This window comes from Acomys minous (assembly GCF_964271855.1).
Source record: "Acomys minous genome assembly, chromosome: 2".
Lineage (NCBI taxonomy): Eukaryota > Metazoa > Chordata > Mammalia > Rodentia > Muridae > Acomys > Acomys minous.
The window spans coordinates 27,414,030-27,435,652 of record NC_140484.1 but is presented as its reverse complement, the minus strand read 5'-3'; the positions used below and the strand labels follow the sequence as shown (position 1 = coordinate 27,435,652).

General features: G+C 41.3%; 1 protein-coding gene across 2 annotated transcripts in view; it reads left to right on the top strand.

Moving 5' to 3' along the window:
- The window catches only part of MINPP1 (multiple inositol-polyphosphate phosphatase 1), a 29,162-nt gene extending 8,460 nt beyond the window's left edge, over positions 1-20,702 (top strand). The window contains exons 4-5 of one of the 2 annotated variants that reach the window (XM_084771712.1): positions 2,551-2,684; positions 19,195-20,702. In XM_084771712.1, coding sequence (XP_084627838.1) covers positions 2,551-2,684; positions 19,195-19,591 — 531 coding nt within the window. In that variant the 3' untranslated portion in view covers positions 19,592-20,702. The remainder of the gene's footprint in view (positions 1-2,550; positions 2,685-19,194) is intronic. The other variant, XM_084771713.1, reaches the window with a different exon arrangement.
- The last annotated feature ends 921 nt before the right edge of the window (positions 20,703-21,623 follow it).

Genomic DNA, 21,623 nt, shown 5'->3' with positions numbered 1-21,623 from the left:
TCTTATTTGCTCTGAGAAACTTCAAACTGCTAAACGCTTTAAGAATAATACTGTGAGAACTTGTGCATCTAAAGAAGCATTCAGGGACCGCAGTATGGATCGTAACTATACCACAACGGCCCATACACAAGTTCTATGGGCATCTTAATAAAGCCCTATAGCTGTTCTTCATAAATTCTGAGTCTCATCAAGGATCGCTGATTCCATTTGGTGCTGAGTCTATTCAGCCTCCTTTAGTCTAGAAAAGCACTTCAGCTTTCTTTCATCTGTTATGTATTGGCCTCCTGTAGGAATCTTAGGTTTTTTCCTGTAGAATGTATTAGATGTGCCTGAGATTTTACTTATATAAATTTCAGATTAAACAATTTTGGCAAGAATTCTACTTAAAATCCTCCTAAATGTATCCCATCACAAAGAATTATGTCAGTTTGTTGATATGTTTGAAGACTTGATGAAAATGTTGCCTGCCAGGTTTCTGTATGATGGGTGATAGTGTTTGCTGTGTGTGATCAGTGAACTTATTTCAGCAACCATGAGTTAACAATTTGAAATATATGCTTAAATAATTTAAGAGTTTCCTTTCATATGTAAAAAGGAAATGAGTTAAATATATATTGTGGCTAGATAAATGGCCCAGTGATTAAGAGCACTTAGAGGACAGATGCACCCACACTGTGACTCACAATGCTTTTAAATTCAATTCTAGGGGATCTAATGCCTCCTGGCCTCCAAAGGCTCTTGCTTGTATGTGGTACACAAAAAAATCATTCAAGCACATACACACACATACTTTTTTTAATTAAAAGAAAAATTACTGTATCTTTTAATTATTCCTTGTTTTCTTTTTCAATGGTTTGATTAAAAATAATTTTATCTATTACCCCTTAGAACCCACACTGTGCAGTAGTTTTGCATGGTGAAGTATTTATAAAGGAAATCAAATCATATCTTTTTTTTCAAAATAATTTTTTAATTAATTTATTCTTGTTACATCTCAGTGGTTATCCCATCCCTTGCAAATCATATAATTTCATTTGAGAACAATCTGTTGGTACTTGGAGCAGAGTTGAAACAGGATGGACTAAATTATTATTGTTGAAGTTGGATGACGGTTACACATGAGATGTTATACTACTGTTGCATTTTTTATGTTGTTTGAAAATTAAAAATGATGGGTTGTTGAGATGGTTCAGCTAGTGAAGGTGTTTGCTGCCCTACCTGACTACCTGAGTTGATTCCTGGAGTCTATGTGCTAGGAGACAGCAGAGCCCCTTTCTGCAAGTTGTCCTGTGGCCTCTACCCTGCCCGTACAAAGATGTGCTTCTGTACACACACACACACACACACACACACACACACACACACACACACACACACACACATACACACACACACACACACACACACACACACTCTCTCTCTAAATGTACAACAAATTTTAAACGAAGAGACATTTACACAATTCTGACAACTGTAGGGAATTTTAGTCATTCAGGACTTTGTGTAATGCTGGACCACTTCTGCTGTTATTTATCAAACAATTGTTTTACTGGCTGTTATACGTCAAGTATTTGTATAGAACTGAAAATACCGATGCAAGATTAGTACAAGGAGTAGAAGGTGCTAATAATATGCTCTCCTGTGATGATGGCATAGGTAAGGTAGAAGTCACCCAGAAGGTGGTTCCTTGACAACCAGGTGGGTGTTGTGAACAGCTCTGCCCCATCACCTATTATGGTAAATACATCTGTGTTTCCTATTCTGCGCTCTACTTTTGTGCTTAAGATTTTTTCATATAAAAGTCATTCCCATTATCCAGATCTGCCATCTGGTATACCTGCCCTTTGACATTTAAAACCGCAACTTCTGTTTGGATCTTTGACTCTAGTTATTTGTTTACTCAGATTTTCCCAAGTCAGTAATATATTTTACACTTGCCTATAAGACTCTGTTGTACCTGCACTTTCAAATGCTTTGTAAACATGAGTGTGCATGAGGTGTTGGTGGTTTTTTGTTTTTGTTTTTGTTTTTGTTTTTTTTTGTTTTTTTTTTGTAATGGGGTCATTTGCCACTGCTATTGTTTTATTTCTGAGTAGATTTAATACATGTCTACCTAGTTCCTTTTATGTTGAAATGTGTACATTATGTTTCCTCTTTGCCTTCTGCTGGCTTTGATGCGTTCTGTTTGGAGTTCCGCACAGTGGCCTACCTCTGCTCCTAAACTTTGACCAGCACCAAGTTTCTCTAGGAGCTCTTCTTAAATTCTTAAAAATTCACATTGACTATGAATATTAAGTCAGAAGAAAGGGGCCAGAGCCTTTCCCTTCAGCCCTGACTGGACGTTTTGGTGGCGCGGATGTTGCTGAGTGCTGGACCTTGGAGGCCAACCCTCAGATGCCTGGGCCAGCAGTTGTAGGGGGAAAATGTGAAGAGTGTGTTGCTTGCTCTGTAATAAAATTAGTGTAAACTTTCTGAGAACTACTATTAATGAGGAGTCTGTTACATTTCTGGAACTGTATTAGAAATTACTTCTGAAATGTTTCTGTTTAGGTACTGGAGTACTTAAATGATCTGAAACAGTATTGGAAACGAAGTTATGGCTACACGATTAACAGCCGCTCCAGCTGCAGCCTGTTTCAGGATATTTTTCTACACCTAGACAAAGCAGTTGAGCAGAAGCAAAGGTAAAACTATCTTTTAAAATATGCAGTACATTTGGAGCTTGCCGTATGTAAGCTTCTGCAAAACGCCGTACAATGTATAATTTATTAAATGTATTTTTTAACCTTGATATGATAATTAATATTGCCCACTCAATACATTGGTTTTATTGAGGTCATATGTGTATTGTCTTGCGGCTTGTTTTTCGCTATTAACATTGCATCTCTTAACAGTCATTTTCTATTGCATGTGCACCACAGCACAGGGGTCCTTGCTGTGAGTCTGCAGTGTGCATCACCTTCTCAGTGGCACTTGAGTTTTTCCTAGATTTTGCTATAAAATGGCCTTTGGTGTGAATATGAAAAATGTTTTTATCTTGAAAGAGAATCTCTCATTTGAAGAAAAAGGCTTTTGTTAACATTTCTACTTTAAAAATAATTTTTACAGTATGGGCTTGAGGGTGGAGTCATTAGTAGAGTTCATGCCAGGTATGGGGTGTCCAGCACCAAACCAAGCAAACAAAAATGATGGAAATGTTGATAAAACCTCAATCCTATTTCATTTGACAGATACATATTTATAGATGTTGACCAAAATGGAACAACAAAACCTGGAGATGATCCATTTCACTGTAGTTAAAGGACTGGGTTTTGTCATGCCAGTGTGTCTTATGGACACAGCACTAATTTGTAAAATGTTCTTAGGTTTGGCAAGAGTTAGGGGAAAAAACTAATTAAGCAAAACCCCCAACTGTATTACCTATTTGGTTTCTGCTACCAGAAATGTGTGTGTGTGTGTGTGTGTGTGTGTGTGTGTGTGTGTATGATGAACGTACATGTATATATGTTTATTTATTGTGGATGCCACGGAACAACTTGCAGGAGTTGATTTTCTCTTCCTCCGTAAGGGTCCTAGCTATGAAACTTGGGTCATTAGGCATGGCGGCAAGTTCTTTTACCAACTGAGCCATCTCCTGGTCTAAGCAGAAGCTTCTGAGGAGATTTCAAGTAAAGATAATACTTACAATAGGAGTTAGCTTTTTCTGGTTTGATTTTCTGAATGGCCTCCAGCTCTTACACTTTATGAGATAACAGAGCTTTCCTGATTGATCATTATTCATTGGCTCAGGGTTGAGACTAAGGGATGATAAATTTATAATTGTGTCAGGAGGCTCTTAAATAGCTTTGTAAGGCTTGCTATTTTAATTTAATTCTGGTCTGATGCCTAAGTAATACAATTTATCAGTAGTGTTTTAAAATAAATGGAAATTTCTGTATACTGAAAATTCAAGACAGTACAAAGAAGTTCCAAACAACCCCCAGAATTGAAAGACTCAATTATCAGTTGAGTAGAATTCTTGAATTTTTTATTATTTTGTTTGTTTCTCTTCTGCTGCTGCTCCTCTTTGTAGTCCTCCTCCTCCTCTTCCTTCTCCCTTTTGACAAGGTCTCTCTGTTGTGTAGCTCTGGCTGTCCTGGACTCACAGTCCCTGCCTCCCAAGTGATGGGATTAAAGTCGTGCACCGCCACGCCTGGCTGTGGTTGAGTGGAATTCTTATCAAAATCCCACAAGTTTCTTTGTAGAAAGTGAGAAGTTAGTTCTAAGATTACACAGGATTTTTTTTTTTATTAATTTATTCAGACTACAACTCACTTGTTATCCCATTCCTCCCTCCCTCCCGCTTTCACCCTATTCCCCTCCCCTAGGTCTATGACCACAGAGGATTTCTTCCCTGACTATATGGTCATAGGCTATCAAGTCTCATCTGGTAGCCTGCTTATTCTTTCTTTGAGTGCCACCAGGCCTCCCCACCAAGGGGAGGTGGTCAAATATGGGGGCACCAGAGTTCATGTCAAAGTCAGTCCCCGCTCTCCACGTAACTGTGGAGAATGTCCTTACACAGGAGTTTAAAGGATCTATAGAAATGAAAATAGTTTTGAAAAAGAGCAGAAGGATTTGCCGCCCTTCTATCAGAACTTAAAGCCTGCTGTGATGGTGTGCGTCTGGAATCCCAGAACTCCGGGGGCTGAGGCAGAGTTACGAGTTTGAGGGACATCCTGGGTCACACAACAAAACCTGCCTCAAAAACAAGCAGATACCCTCAGACCTGTTCTAGACACAGGGCTACAGTAACATCATGAAGTAAACCCGTATATAGGCGGCCGTCTGTATTCATGGATTTCCCTCTTTGGTGTTTAGCTAACTATGGGTCTAAATTCACATGGGTCCTGAACATAGAGACTCTTTTATTTGTCATTATTCTCCGAATGATGCTGAATAGAAACCTTTACATAGCTATTAGAAATAATCTGGAGATAATGGAAAATGTATGGCAGGATAAGTGTAAGTCATGTAAATACGTCATTTTATATGTGAGTTCCCACAGGGGAGTCCTAGAACCAATTCCCCACGAATATTGAAGAACAACTATATATGTTAAATTGATTTTCAACAAAAGATGCCAAGGCAATACTATGAAAAAAGGATGTCATTTTTAACACATGATGCTGGGACACTTGAATATCCATGCTAAAAATATGAGATACTTAGACCTTTCACATTACAAATGAGAAGGAATTATAGATTTGAGTGTACAATCTAAAACCATAAACCTTCTGAAAGAGAAAATAATAGCAGTGACCTAATTATGAAAGATTAAACTCATTCATAACCTTGGTTTGAATGAGGCTTTCTTAAATGTAACTCAAAACACAATTCATTAAAAAAAAGTTCATAAAATAGATTTATCGATTTTAAACTATTCTTCTCAAGGGAAAGAGAAAATATTTACAAAACTTACATTCATTAGGAATTTGTATCCAAAATATACAGAGAATTACATCTTACTTAATAAGGAAGTCAACCTTTTTTTAAAGGTATAAAAGGGAGGTTATAGGTTACAGGTGTAGTGTTGGAATATGCTCTTAATAATTATAGGTACCTGGGTTGAATACCTGTTATCCCTCCTCCTAAATAAAAAAGAAGTACAAAAGATTTACAAATACTTCGTTAAAGAAGATATATAGATGGCATATGAGAAAATGTTCACCATCCATCATCATGGATATCAATGGCTCAGTGAAATACCAGAAATAAACCCCTTAAACTGGGACAATAAAGGATCAACCTCATTCATAACTGATAGAAATGTAAAAGTGTATAATGCTGTATACCTTTTCGTGGTTTCTTATGCCTTGGCTTTTTCATATTTTTTTAGGTTGTGTAATTCTTCCCTTTAACGTTAGATGGCAGCATTGAAACTGTTGTGCTATAACACCCTTGTACTGTTTTGGTTTTGTTTTTGTTTTTTTCAATTAGCTCATTAAAACATGAGCGACTTGGTCTGTTAAAGTTCTGAGGACTGTATTCAGATTCTAGGTCGTTTTTAAAGTCAGGGCTGTGGGTGTAACTCTGGGGCTGTGATCTTCTTAGTGCGCAATATTGAAAGATGATGGGCTACAGCATGGGAGTTATGTAAACAGCATGGCTATCCCTAAGTTCAGATTCACATGTCTGACTGCTCTTGGATAGAGCAGGTGTCATTGTTCTCCTGTGTGGGTCTAAGACGTTTGCAATGTGCTGCTGTCTTGAGTAACTAACTCGGTGCCTTGGATATAGGCGGTGATGTATGTGTGTGTTGATACAGTATGTGGTATAGGCAGTGCTGCTTTTTCTCCTTCTCTGTTTAGTGCGGCATTAGTCTCCCAGTCATCTAAGCCACAAGACCATGTGCCATTCTGGACTCATCTCCCTCACTTTGTGTAGCTAGTCATTGCCTTGTGGTTTTTGTTTTTGTTTTTGTTTTTAATTACATTTAGTACTTCGTTACTTATGTACGTTAATATACCTCACAGCATAAGTATGGAATTCAGAGGATGACTTGAGGGGGTCAGTTCTCTCCTACCGTGTGGATTACAGGGGTCAAACTCAGCTTGTGAGACTCTGAGGCATCTGAGCCATCTCTTCGGCTTTAATTTTCTAATTTACATTTTTTATACTCTTCATATTTTTTTTTATCCTCATTGTGACCACCTCAATTTAGGCTAATACCTCTTTTCTAAATATATATTTAGTACTAGAGAGATGGCTCAGCAGTTAATAGCACTGTCTGCTCTTCCAGAGGTCTTCAGTTCAATTCCCAGCAAGCTCATGGTGGCTCACAACCATCTATACTGGAATCTAATGCCCTCTTCTGGCCTGCAGGCATACATGTATACAGAACATTCATATATATATAATAAATAAATAAGCCTTAAAAATAAAAATACATTTAATTAGTTTGTATGCCTCTGTGTGTGTGTGTGTGTGTGTATAATAGGTGTGTAAGTACATGTCTGTGTGTGTGCACAGATAGATGCATGTGTGTGGAGGTCAGACACCACTGTTGAGTGTCTTCCTCCACTGTTCTCCATTCTGTTTTTTGAGATAGATTTCACTAAACCCAGTCCATGGCTTGGCCAGCAAGCTCCAGGAACCCTCTGTGTCTACGCCCTGGCTCTGGAGCTTCAGGTGCATCCATCCTCGCACAGCTTTGTATGTGGGTGCTGGGGAGCTAAGTAGCAGCAGATCGTAGACCCTGCCTTCAAGGCTTCTCCCTGGTGTGATCCTATTAACTCCACACAAAGAGAGTCTTCCTAAAGGACAGTTCTGATCATGTGACTTTGGATAGCATCTCCTTATTGTATTGACTATTTATTATATTTGCACAATAATTTCTGTCATACATGTTTTTAAACTTTCTGTATACACTTTTTATAATCTGAGTTTTGTCATAGTGCCTGTTGCTGCATTTAGAGAGTATACTTACTTCGCTTTAGTCCTATAGCTGTTATTTTAGAAGTTCCATAACCTTTAAATCTCTTGATCGGTAGAACTGGCTGGCCTCTTAAGAGGCGTATTCTGAATAAGTGTATGAGAGCCTCTGGAAGGAATACTGCTACCAATTAATGCTGTGGCCCTTTAATCCAGCTCCTCATCTTGCGGTGACCACCAACCATAAAATTATTTTTGTTGCTACTTCATAACTAATTTTACTACTGCTATGGGTCATAATATAAATATCTGTTTTCTGATGGTCTTAGGTGACCCCTGCGAAAGGGTCATTCAACCCCCAAAGGGGTCATGACCCACCTTTTGAGAACTGCTGAACTAAGGCGGAGCAAAGGGTTTCCTAAGGAAAAGCTCAGTTCAGCAAGCCCTAGTGGCACAGCGGTGAACTGGGCACAGTGTTAGATGTTGGGAGTGGTAACAAGTGTGACCAAGAAGAAAGTTTTGATTGTTCACACGCTAGTAAAAGATAATACTTACAGTGATTGAGACCAAAGTCTATGAATGATTAGAGAAGTGACTAATTACAAGGTCAGAGGACCTAGAAAAGGCCACTTGGCTTTAAATAAAGTGAGTGTAGTATAGTAGGGTTTTTGTTGTCTTTAGAACCATGTTAAAATTAAAATTCTTCTTCGGTGTTTCTCAACTAAGTTAAGACATAGGGGATACTCAGCTGTGGATGAAATTGAGTGAAATAATGCATTATATGAAAATATACATGAATTTGTACACACTTATCTTTTACCACTGTCTCACAAACAGGTGCTTACCAAATGCATCATTTTTTGGTTTGGTGGTTTAACTAGGATAATACAGAGAAATAAATCATACTACGTAGAGGGCACTTTTCCTTGGTCAGAGAAATGCAAATGGACTTAACCTGTGTTCTAGATATTAACTTAAAATGTTCACTATTTCTTTTTAAATTATCTGTGCTTTGTGACACTCTGGTATCCGTCTCCTCGGAATGCTGTTGCAAAGTCCACCCCAAGAACCACTCTTAAGAACTGGACAAATTAGCTGGGTGTGGTGGACCAAGCCTTTAATCCCAGCACTCTGGAGTCAGCGGCGGGTGGATCTCTGTGAGTTCTAGGCCAGCCTGGTCTATAAAGTGAGTCTAGGACAGCCAAGGCTACACAGAGAAACTTTGTCTGTGGGTTGGGGGAAAGGTGGGGACCAGGACACTGGGCAAGTCTAATAAGTGCAGAGCAGTCCTCACGTTATCTTTGAGTACTAATGGTGTTTGTTTGGCAGGTAATAGAGATTATGCTAAAAAAAACGTTCAAACTATTGTCTCCAGGAACCCATGTCCCAGATGGCAAGACATTCATACAAGAGCGTGTTATGTATGTAAAACCAAAAGTGCTCAGGGAAGGTGAATTTGAATGAGAAGATCACATGAAATCTTTGAGTTATCAAAGACCAAAGAGGTGTTTTTTACAAACCTTAGATGTATTAGCCCCTAGTATTTTTAATATAGTTTTTACAGCTTTATTGAATTATAGTTAACATAAAGTCATCTCTGTATATTTAAAGTGTACAAACTTGCTGAATTTCACATGTGCGCATGCACACTAAGTCATTAGTGCTCAGCCTATCTTTTTAGGACTTATTTTATTTTTAGTTATGTGTGAGTTCATGTGAGCACAGGCTCCTTCCTGCGGTTGGCAGAAGAGGGAGCAGAGCCCTTGGAGCAGGAATTATATGCATTTGTGAGCTTTGCAGCCTGGGTGTGGGAAGCAGGGACCAGATCCCCTGGGAGAGCGCTCTTTGGCCCTGCTTTTGTTTTCCGGTGATACATCTTGATGAGCTGCACATCTTTCTAGTTCGCTTTGTAGCTTTGGATGTTCTTTGCTGATCCCTTCCTCCTGGACTTGGATGTGGTCCCATGAGTGTGGTGGCGCACGCCTTTAATCCTAGCACTTGGGAGGCAGAGGCAGGCGGATTGTGTGAGTTTGAGGACAGCCTGGTCTACAAAAGTGAGTCCAGGACAGCCAAGGCTAACACAGAGAGACCCTGTCTCAAACAAACAAACAAACAAACAAACAAACAAAAAACATAGCAGCTGCCATGTTGAGCAGCCCTCAGGCCTCTAGAACTCCCTTCCCTGTGGTTTCTCCTCTGCATAAGGTGCTCATGAATTCCTGTTGGAATTAAGGGGTTTTTATGCCCGCCCTAGCTCCCACACAATGACACAGAGACCTGTTAAATTTATCAATAAGCTTCAAGCACATAACTGGGCCGGCACAACTATGCTAGCCTGGCCAACCGCCCTGCCCCCACCCTGCTTACCTGTCCTCTAGTCTCGTCCTGGCCGCCTCTGCTCTATCCTTGTCCCCATGGCTGCTCCTCCATGGTGACCTCCTCCTGGCATGGCAACTTTTTCCTGCTCTTTCTCTCCCTCTCCCTCTCCCTTTCCCCCTCTCCCTTTCTAGTCCCCCACCTCACCCCCCACCCCTGACTCCTCTGCCCAGGCTTGGGCTCTTCAGCTTCATCATTACCTAACCAGAGGTCATTGGTGAGTAATTTTTATATAACATTTAGACAGGAGAATCCTCAGTAGCAAAGACAATATTAGAATCTGTTAACACTTAGCTCGCTGCCAGTCAGAAACTAACAATCGAATATACAGAGATATACCTTAATACATGTGAATGAAGGTCTCCTCTACAAGTTCCAGATCTCTCGATCTCTAGAGTCCCACTCATCTCGGGATTGCCTTGCCGACTGTGCTGCTCCTCCCTCCAGCACAGCCTGCGAGTGCAAAACAGTCAGTACAGGCAGGCGCTGCGTTCACCCCATCTGCCTTCTTTCTCACTCTGTTGTCATCTGAAAACTCCTGTTTCCTATGCTTCTCCCAGCTCCCTATAGTAGGAGGAGGGCAACAGCAGCGCTGTCCCTATAGTAGGAGGAGGGCAACAGCAGCTCTGTCCCTATAGTAGGAGGAGGGCAGCAGCAGCTCTGTCCCTATAGTAGGAGGAGGGCAGCAGCAGCGCTGTCCCTATAGTAGGAGGAGGGCAACAGCAGCTCTGTCCCTATAGTAGGAGGAGGGCAGCAGCAGCGCTGTCCCTATAGTAGGAGGAGGGCAACAGCAGCTCTGTCCCTATAGTAGGAGGAGGGCAGCAGCAGCGCTGTCCCTATAGTAGGAGGAGGGCAACAGCAGCTCTGTCCCTATAGTAGGAGGAGGGCAGCAGCAGCGCTGTCCCTATAGTAGGAGGAGGGCAACAGCAGCGCTGTCCCTATAGTAGGAGGAGGGCAGCAGCAGCGCTGTCCCTATAGTAGGAGGAGGGCAACAGCAGCTCTGTCCCTATAGTAGGAGGAGGGCAGCAGCAGCGCTGTCCCTATAGTAGGAGGAGGGCAACAGCAGCGCTGTCCCTATAGTAGGAGGAGGGCAGCAGCAGCGCTGTCCCTATAGTAGGAGGAGGGCAACAGCAGCTCTGTCCCTATAGTAGGAGGAGGGCAGCAGCAGCGCTGTCCCTATAGTAGGAGGAGGGCAACAGCAGCTCTGTCCCTATAGTAGGAGGAGGGCAGCAGCAGCGCTGTCCCTATAGTAGGAGGAGGGCAACAGCAGCGCTGTCCCTATAGTAGGAGGAGGGCAGCAGCAGCGCTGTCCCTATAGTAGGAGGAGGGCAACAGCAGCTCTGTCCCTATAGTAGGAGGAGGGCAGCAGCAGCGCTGTCCCTATAGTAGGAGGAGGGCAACAGCAGCGCTGTCCCTATAGTAGGAGGAGGGCAGCAGCAGCGCTGTCCCTATAGTAGGAGGAGGGCAACAGCAGCCCTGTCCCTATAGTAGGAGGAGGGCAACAGTAGCTCTGCCCATGTTCTTCTCTTGTGAGCTTCGTTTCTACATATTTTGCTTCAGCAAAACCACGTTTGTGTCCTTTTAATTCTAGGCTTCCATTGTCACATGCGTGCTTCTGCAGAGACTCACTGCAGTCAAATGTAGAAAGACTTGTTAACAAAAGGTATTTTTGATAATTTTCTTCTCAAAGCCTCTCATAGTTCTGACAGTTTCAGCCACTTGTCTGTACTCTTACGTAAGTGTGCAAGTTGTGAAGTTTGTCCAAAGCTCCATCTGATATTCCTAGATCATGTTTGAAAACAATTTGCGTAACACCAGTTGCGTGAGAAACATAAATTAAGAGCTTAGAAAACTCTAGCTGAATACTTTTGAGGGAAAACATGCAATTGTTTGTTTTCTTACTGAGAATTTTGGATTACTTAAGACATTTTACCTACTTTGAATGTATACATAGTCTCATTTCTTGATGTAATTTTATACTTCAGATTAAATTTTGGTTTTGGTTGAAGACTTAATAAATTCCCACTTATTTATATAAGTAAGACAAGGGTGTAATTTGCAGAATTATATTCTTCTGGGTAACATAAGGTAATTCACTTGACTACATGAGACTTCTTATTTCTCAGATCTGATTTACTAGATTTGCTTAGGAGATAGGGAGACGGCTCAGTGCATAGAGTATTTGCTTGCTGTGCAAGCAGGAAGATCAGAATTGAATCCCCAGCACCCATGTAAAAACAGGGCATGGAGCATACTGCATGTAAAAATGGGACATGGAGCACACTGCATGTAAAAACAGGACATGGAGCGTACTGCATGTAAAAACAGGACATGGAGCACACTGCATGTAAAAACAGGACATGGAGCACACTGCATGTAAAAACAGGACATGGAGCACACTGCATGTAAAAACAGGACATGGAGCACACTGCATGTAAAAACAGGACATGGAGCACACTGCATGTAAAAACAGGACATGGAGCACACTGCATGTAAAAACAGGACATGGAGCACACTGCATGTAAAAACAGGACATGGAGCACACTGCATGTAAAAACAGGACATGGAGCACACTGCTATAACCCGACACTGGGAGGTAGAAGAAGGTAGATCCTAGTGTTGCCTGGCCACCCTTTTAGCTCAGTGGTGAGCTGCAGATTCACTGAGAGACCTGTCCAAGCGTTAGGTGGGGCAGGAGACTGCCTGTAGCTGAGGAGCTGTTGTCAGCTAGTGGCTGCTGAGGAGGCAGTTCTTCTCAATGGTGTAGCCATCGGAAGTTGCCTGTGCCCCATAACCAATCCCACAATCCCATGCCATGCTCATGCAAACAAACTTAGTTAAAGTTCATACGTGTGCATGATCTGTCTCCAGCATATTCACTCCGTGATCCTCTCTGGTCCCTTCCTCTTCCCACTGGACCTTTTCCTCCCCGCAAGCCTCTCTTATATCATTTGTGTCTGAAAAAGTTAGAGGTGTTATAAGACCTGGGAACATACATTTAATAGCTTCTGATAAAGATTAGATGGTATCTGCTTGGACGCGTGGCTTGAGGTGTTTGGAATGGTGATAATAACATAAGCAGTCAAAACCCAGTGGTGGGGAGGTGCTTCCAAGGCCGTGTCTCCCGTGGAGGCTGCCGGAAGGGAGGGCATCTTCTTCTCAGTGTAGCCACGGTTGTGTTGCTCATTCTCCAAACAACACCTCCCTCCCCCATGCCATGCCAGCAACCATAGTAAAACTCAGCGGGTCGGGAAAACAAAGCCATCAAAAAGACACGAAAACAGGAAGAGAACCCATAGGAAAGAAGAGTTCAGAGGGAGTAAGAGGGCATGGAGAGTGAAAATGAAAATGACCAACCACAATGTGTCCATAGGAAAGAGTCTTGTATATGCATGAACACAAACCCCACAACTCACTGGGCCTTCCGTAATTGAAGAGCCCTCCCCTCCCTCCCTCCCTCCCTCCCTCCCTCCCTCCCTCCCTCCCTCCTCCCCTTCTCGTGTACATGCACACATTTGCTGTTAAGGTGTAACATAGAAGAGAAACACAATCTTCTTTTCCATTGAATGCTTATATTACCTAACTCTATCCCCCAAAGCAGAAATGTGAGTAAGTCTTACAAAAGGGCAGGCAAGTGTAGGCGCGAACAGCTGTTTACGGACTGTGTTAACCCTTTGGGGGGAGATGTTTCCATAGAAGTCATGGGACATACACATATACATATGTATATCTAAGTCTCGTCTTTTACCAATAGAGTTTCAAACATCAAAGTAGAAATCAGCTTATGCATTGCCACACCAACTTGTTTATAAGTGAAGAAAAGCATCTTGGCAACTTAGTTGTAAATGGATCCTTGATTTTGAACTTTATCAGTTTAAAATATCTAAAAAATTATTGTCTACATTGATTTGAGTTTGACATCTCAAAGCTAAGATGCTTTTCTTGTGCTTTTGTGGGAGCCTTGTAGAGTCGAGATTACTTTGTTACCTCTTGATTTATTTTACTTAGTTATCCAATAATAACTAAGTTGAATTCAGGCTATGTGAAATAAAATAGGGAAGAAAGTCATGTTTGGTATGTAAACAGTTTATGTTCTGAGCTACTATTAGTAGAGGCGCTGCGTCTGGCACGGTCTGTCATGGTGGCAGACTCCCAGCAACCCCTGCTCCCTAGCGGCTAGTGCAGAAGGAGCTGAACTCAGTGGACTGCATAGGGAAGCCCCATCTGACGACTCAGTGCTCTTCCACATACAGCTTAACTGAAAGTACGCTAAGCTCAATGCTTACCCTTAAAACCTCAGCTAGCCATCTGCTCATAAACTCTTTCTGTGTTTGCTGTATTTGAAAAAATCAAGAATAAGGAGTGTATGTGTGTGTGTGTGTGTGAGAAAGAGAGAGAGAGAGAGAGAGAGAGAGAGAGAGAGAGAGAGAGAGAGAGGGAGAGAGAGAGAGAGAGACAGAGAGAGACAGAGACAGAGACAGAGACAGAGACAGAGACAGAGATGGATTCCCACCTGTATTCCCAGCCCTATGGAAGTTGAGGTACCAGGCTGGGCTAAATAGTGAGTTCCAGGAGACATTGGGCTGTGTGATGAGACAAAGCAAGGAAAGGCTGGAAGTGTAGGGCAGTGCTAGGATTCTTGCCTCGTGCATACAAAACCCCAGGTTTAGCCACTAGCACCGCAAGGAGGAACGAGAAAGTCTAACACTTTTAATTTTTTTCCTTAGTGTTTACTACCTTCTGACTGAAAATCTAAGGTAGGTGGATGGTTCTTGCCTTTTCTAGGTCCTTGGAAGAATTTGTGCCAGTTAAGAACTTGAGCCAGTGTCTTACTCTCTGATTTGACGTACACATGCTTCTGAAATGGGTGGATTTGGATTCCTAGCTAGAGCCTAGAGTCCAGGCACTGACAACTGCAATCTTCCTGAACTAGCAGGTGGAACACTGTTCTGTTCCCAGATGAAAATTGGTTTGAAATCATTTTGGTTTGGAAGTAAACAAGTGTCTTGACATCCTGGATGCTTTGTTCTACTCTATTTTTACAAATATTTTTTTCAGAAATAAGGACATTTGGGTTTTTTTACACATACATTTATATTATTACACATATATACAATAAACTACCTATAGCAAGAAGAACCATGACACAATCAGGAATTATATAAATGTTACATTCTTAGTGTTTTGGCTATTTGTATTTGACAGCCTTGAAGAAAACATCTTTCCTATCTTGGTGCATCTAAAATTCTGAATATAGATCAATATCTATCATATCTTGTCATTATCAACTTAAAACATCTATCTAGACCTAAAAACATCTTAATCCCTAAACAACTAAGCTTCATTGTAAAACTAAGCTACCTGTCTTAAACTCCATTAGAGACTTGAGAAGGAATAAACTTGATTACCTGAATATACCAGGAGTACAGGTTAGTAGCTTTCCAAATGAGAAGATGACAGAGACAGTTTGCTACCAAAATTCTCTATAACGTTGGAGCATCATCTTCAGCCTTCTGGTCCAATATATCTGACAGACATATTTGTGAGGCAGGAATTATTGAGGACTTGCTTACCCTGTCTTGGCAGAGTTTGGCCGTTGACTCTGCCTACACCCAAGCTTGCCCTTTTTTTGGCAGAATTCTGTCTGTGGTAGAAATGAGGACATTTTGTCCAATGGCTTCTTTGCCACATTTGAAGAGGAAGTCAAGGTTTTTTCCCAGATCATTTATTTTAGTTTATTGGTCGTTTTGGCTCTGATTATATCTCTGAAACTTGAGTCATGAGGTATACCTGAACAAAATACTTTACATTTGGTGCTGTGGGCATTTGGTCAGTTTTTAAATATGCTGTTCAGTCAGGTGATTGTACCATTTGATCTGGGGTTTATCATCATGTAGTGTTACACAGTTGTGTTTTAGAAAGAGAACCAACCTGACCGGCCTCTTGGACTCTAAACCCTTACAGCACTAATGTGTATGGCCAATGACACCTGCAGCTGCAGCTGCCCCAGCTCTTATGGCAGATGACCATTGCTGTCACACAGTGATTTGCTTCTCTGTGCCTAACGAGGATTTACTGCTATAGTTTAGTCCAGCAACTCTTCAAAGGAAGTAGCTTATCATTATTTGGTGTAACTTGCTGAACATGTTGTTATGCCCTCGCTGTCAGCTATGGAAGCTCTACCTCCTACTATGCTCACTTTAACAGATGCTCAAGTGTGTGAAGGCTTTGACCGACATGAGCTTGCATGCAGAGTCAGGGTAGCAAGCCACAAATGTATTTTTAGTAATTGTCAGATATATTCTACCTGAAGTCTTTTGAAGTATTTGACTTTATGGCTTATATGTGGTAGTGCATGCCTTTCTTTAATCCTAGCTGTGGGAAGGCAAGAGAAGGCAAATCTCTCAGTTTGAGGATGGACTCTTCTATATAGTGAATTTCAGGCCAGCCAGAGCTACACAGCAAGACCCTATCTCAAAAAATGAAAAACCTTATCAATCATATTTAGAGCAATCATTTTCTAAAGAGGTGACTGTTTTCCTTAAACTCCCCTTGTAAGTTTAGTGGATGGTATTTTTCTAGTGAGTCTGACTGGTTATGCAGACAACAGGTGGCCCTGGCCTCCGCATCTCTACAGTGCACTCCAGGGCGGGCTGCAGTGTGTGCCTCGTGCTCTGCAGACACTGCCCTCAGCAACTTTCCCTGAGGTGGGAGAACGCCCAGCTGTTAGACGCTGCTATCTGTGTGAGCAGAAATACTTTTCCTTGTCATTATCTTACTGCGTTTGTCCTTGCCCTAGCCACAGGAGAAGAGAAATGAGCTCTTGGTGTGGAGTGATACTTCTGCCACACCCAGCAGACTCACCAGATGGATCTTGGAAACGACTGTTCCTTATTATTTCTTACAAATTGTAACGAGGCTATTTTTTTTTTCAGATCCTCTTATTTTAGTATAAGTAGCATCTCAAAGGTCCCTTTTTCTTAGTTACCAGAACATCTGCCTCAGGCTGGATACTTTGAGCAGCAGTAAGGGCTGGAAAAAAAAAAACATATGAAATCATGTCCATCCCTTCTTTTTATTTGACATTTCATAAACTGGAAATATCTTTACTTGATTACTCTAAAATATATAAACTATGAAATAGTAAGTTATTATTTCCTACAGTCACATTTGAATTAGCAAAATTATATTCTAACAGCTGTTGATTCTCATTTAGTTTTTTAGGCTGTTTTTGAGGAATTAGAAACAACATCTTTACTTTTAGCTATAATCACAGTTATCTTTGTCTTGTTGTAGTAGCATATTAGCCAGAAATATAAACTCCTGTTTTCTGTTTGTTTTGTTTATATTGAGGACTTTTGCAGTAAAGGATATTCTGTATTAGAGGATGAGGTGATGACATTTATAAAAACTAGCTGGAGAGATGGCTCGGAGATTAAGAGCACTGACTACTCTTCCAGAGGTCCCGAGTTCAAGTCCCAGCAACCACATGGTGGCTCACAACCATCTATAATGAGATCTGGTGCCTTCTTCTGGCGTGTAGATGTGTATGCAGGCAGAACGCTATATAGATAGTAAATAAATAAATCTTTAAAAAAAAAAACTAGCACTTTTCCTTCCTGATGTAAACTCTCAGATTTTAAAAATGTATTTATTTTTATTATATGTATAGATTTTGCTTGCATGTATGTATACACACCACATGTGTACAGTGCCCTTGGAGGCCAGGAGAGGGCATTGGGGCCACTGGGACTTGGGTTATAGATGGTTGGGAGCCTTCATGTGGGTGCTGGGAACAGAATCCAGATCCTCTAGAAGCACAGCCAGTGTTCTAAACACTTGAGCCATCTCTCCAGCCAGCAACTGTCTAGAATAATTTTAAAATATTTGTTATTTTTAAATTCAATCAAATGCCAGAAGACAGTCATTTATTTGTGGTTTACATGACTTCTTTTCTGAGCCTAACATATGAACATTTTGATTGTTCATAAAGTTCCCAATAAACTTTTGATCTTAAAAAAAAACCACCTATACTTTTTATGTATGTGTAGATATGCACACACTGCATAAAGGTATCTACAGAGGCCAGAAGAGGGTGTCAGATCCCCATGGAGCTGCAGTTACTGGCAGTTGTGAGTGGCCTGGTGTGGAGTTGGAAACCAGACTTGGGCCTTCTGTGAGGCTGTCCTGGACTCTTTGTACACCAGGCTAGCCTTGAACTCATAGAGATCTGCCTTCCTGAGTGCTGGGATAGCAGCCATGCGCCACGGCACCTGACCACAGTAAACATATGAAAGCACCATTTCCCTTAGCTTTCTTCTGAAAAGTTGCTGGTTTTAAAATATTATTGGCAGCAGAAGAGACAAAAGAAAAATGTTTTATTTTATTTTATTTTATTTTATTTTTTAGCATAAAGAATCATCAGATTGAAAATTTGGCTCAGGAGCTGGAATTATAGCAAGCACATGTATTCTTAGGTTCAAACTCTAGTTCAAATGTGTCACAACTTAGCCTTAATATCTTCTTAGCTTAGCTCTTTTGATCTCTCCTCCTAGCATGTATGTGCATGTGTGTTTATTGTATTTATCCTTACAGATGCCTATTACTTCAGCTCTGTGGGGACAGGGACAGGAGAATTATTGGGTCTTGCTGGCTCCAGCCTCATCCCAAAAAAGTGTCAGCCTCAGGTTTGGGGTGAGACCTCCAGTCTCAAAGGAAGTCACAGAGGCTAACCCTCTTTTGGGATTTGCATGTGCAAAGGTGAAAGGTGTACACACACACACACACACACACACACACACACACACACACACACACACACGAAAAGTAACTACTGAGAAAAGGAAAATTTGAAGAGATAAAAGGCAACACACTTCATTCATTCAAGAGTGCTCCACGGATCAGGCTTTCCAGGGATTAGCTTGCTTAGCGCCTTACAGAAAGTAAGGTGAGCACTTCAAGGTCTTCTGCCGACAAAAATGGTCATTTGTGTGTTCTACTTCAAATGGGTTTGCAGCGCTTCGGATATCCTAATTCCTAGAACCTATAATATAAGTGTGAATGTAGTTTAGTTCTCCCACAGAATTTTAGCCAGACGCCTGAGTTACATATATAAAGAACTTTTAAAGTAGGAGCCGTCAAGATGGCTCACTGGGTAGAGATGCTTGCAGCCAAGCCTGACTATCAAGCTCAATCTGCTGGACCACGTGATGGAAGGAGAGGCCGACTCCTGACGTTTGTCTCTGACACTAGTGAGTCTCCCTAACCTACACACTAAATGTAAGAATAAAAGGATTTCTAAAGGTGAGATTACACTGTCAAATGAGAAAATTAGTTAGCACTAAGTATAGACATTCTGTTTTCTGGCATGGATATGTGAGTTTTCTCTTCAATTTCTTGTTTAAGGTCTCAGCCAGTTTCTTCTCCAGTCGTCCTCCAATTTGGTCATGCAGAGACCCTCTTGCCGCTGCTCTCGCTCATGGGCTACTTCAAAGACAAGGAGCCACTGACGGCTTATAACTTTGAGGAGCAAGTCCATCGCAAGTTCCGAAGTGGTCACATTGTCCCTTATGCCTCCAACCTAATATTTGTGCTTTACCATTGTGAAAACGCAAAGACCCCTCAAGAAGAATTCCAAGTCCAGATGCTGCTGAATGAAAAGGTGTTGCCCTTGGCTTACTCGCAAGAAACTGTGGCTTTGTATGAGGATCTGAAGAACCACTACAAGGACATTCTTCAGAGCTGTCAGACCAGTAAAGAGTGTAACCTCCCGAAGGTGAACATCACGTCCGATGAGCTCTGAGCAGCTAAGACAGTGTCAGCTCAGCAGTGCTTTGCTGAGGGGTGATTGTGTTTGCAATAGGTAATCACTTGAGATGCAGCAGCTACAGGCTCCCTGTGAGTTCCCGGCCGGCAACGCTACACAGAGACATAGAGCTTTCGGATTGCTTGGTCCTTCTGCTTTTCACAGAAAATAATAGGTTCTTGTAGGATCTGGGCATACGGGTAAAACATGACTCTCCCTGGGGCATCTCTCTTCAGGACAAAACCAACTGAAGGAAACAGCTGTCCCTGCGAGTGTTGCAGAGCTGAAATTTTCCTCACTACCTAAGAAACTACTGCGGTAGAACGTTATTAGAGAGTGACACTTCAAAACTGTTGGATACCAAAGCACAGTGGCAGGCAGATGGTCAGTAATTGATTGATTGGAGATTTGTGATCATGTTGATTTCTTTCCTTCTGCTTCATGTGGGGCACTACTAGCATAAATGATGTCACTAGTCAGAAATGTGGTGAAGTGAATATTATATTAGACTTCAGAAGAAAGTCTAATATAATATGCATCTGACACGATATCAAGAACCAGGCTGAAACAAAATTGAAAGTGTGAGATATTTTTGTTAATATTATTTATAAAAATATTTAAACACTTTGCCAATAATTTTCTTTAACCTCAAAGTAGGTCTTGCAGGATCATCTTTATCTCCTCAGGCCTGTTTGAGGTGAGTGGTAGTAATAGAAGGCACAACCAGGCAGACAGATGCTGTTGCCTGGTTGTCTTTTGTTTTGTTTTATTTTTTGAAACTGGGTTTCTCTGTATAGCCCTGGCTGTCCTGGAACTTGGTTTGTAGACCAGGCTAGCCTTGAACTCATAGAGATCCGCCTGTCTCTGCCTGCTAAATGCTGGGATTAAAGGTGAGCGCCTCTTCATCCAGCTCTAGCCAGGCTGTCCTTTTCATTCCATCATGTTATTACATAAAGTGTATTTTTTGGTGGTTGGATTTTTTAAAATAAAGACTTTATTCTGGCTAATTTAATTATAGAGAGTCAAGTGTGTTTCAAAGAAATTCTGAGTTCTCTCAAAAGCCATGAAAGTATTTGCTACAATAAATAAAATTCTTGTGGCTTTCCTACCAAGTCTTTTCTGTTCTCATTGATAGTAATGGGTTGGAATTTCAAGTGTTTAGCTTGGCTAGGCAACCTATAGAAGTTTCCCTTGTTTCTTCAAGTGAATGGGCTATTTTAGTGCATCTTATTCTAATTTGTATTCACACTACAGATTATGCCTTTCAAAGAAAGAGTTTGTTTGCTTTTGGTTGAAAATATATGGTTAATCTTCTCAAAGAATATTAGTTATATCTCAGTATAATCTGGTGCGTTCGTTTTATAGTTTACTTTTGAGGAAAGACATCTTGTAGGCCTACTTTTTATCTATTTTATTTTATTTGGGTTTTTCTATTTCTTTCTTCTCCATCCCAGATCCTTCCTAATACTTTCCAGCTTTCCCCCACCCAACACGAGGTAGGAGAGAAAGAAAGAAAGGGGCTGTAGTTCTCTTAGACTACTGCCTGCTGGTTAGGGGCACTGGTTTCCTTGGGGGCCAGTTCACTGGTGGTTGTTCCTGCAACACTCTGAGTTTCCAAGCCTTTAAATATATAGATGTAAAAATAACATACTGATACAACTCCACCCATCCTGTCCTACCAAAATGAACATTATAACTTTGGCTTTAGATCACAGGAGAAAAGCCGTTCTAAGGCCTTGAAGGTGTCCCTGACCTAGTCTTTCTCATTTACTCCCTAGAGTATTCACCGTGCATGCCATGCCATGCCTAACTGAGACTATTGAGAGTTAATTGAAGGGCTGGGGAGATGGCTCAGAGGTTAAGAGCACTGGCTGTTCATCCAAAGGTCCTGAGTTCAATTCCCAGCAATCACATGGTGGCTCACAACCATCTACAGTGAGATCTGGTGCCCTCTTCTGGTGTGCAAGCCCACATTTGGACAGAACACTGTATAAATTATCAATAAATAAATACATCTTTTTAAAGAATA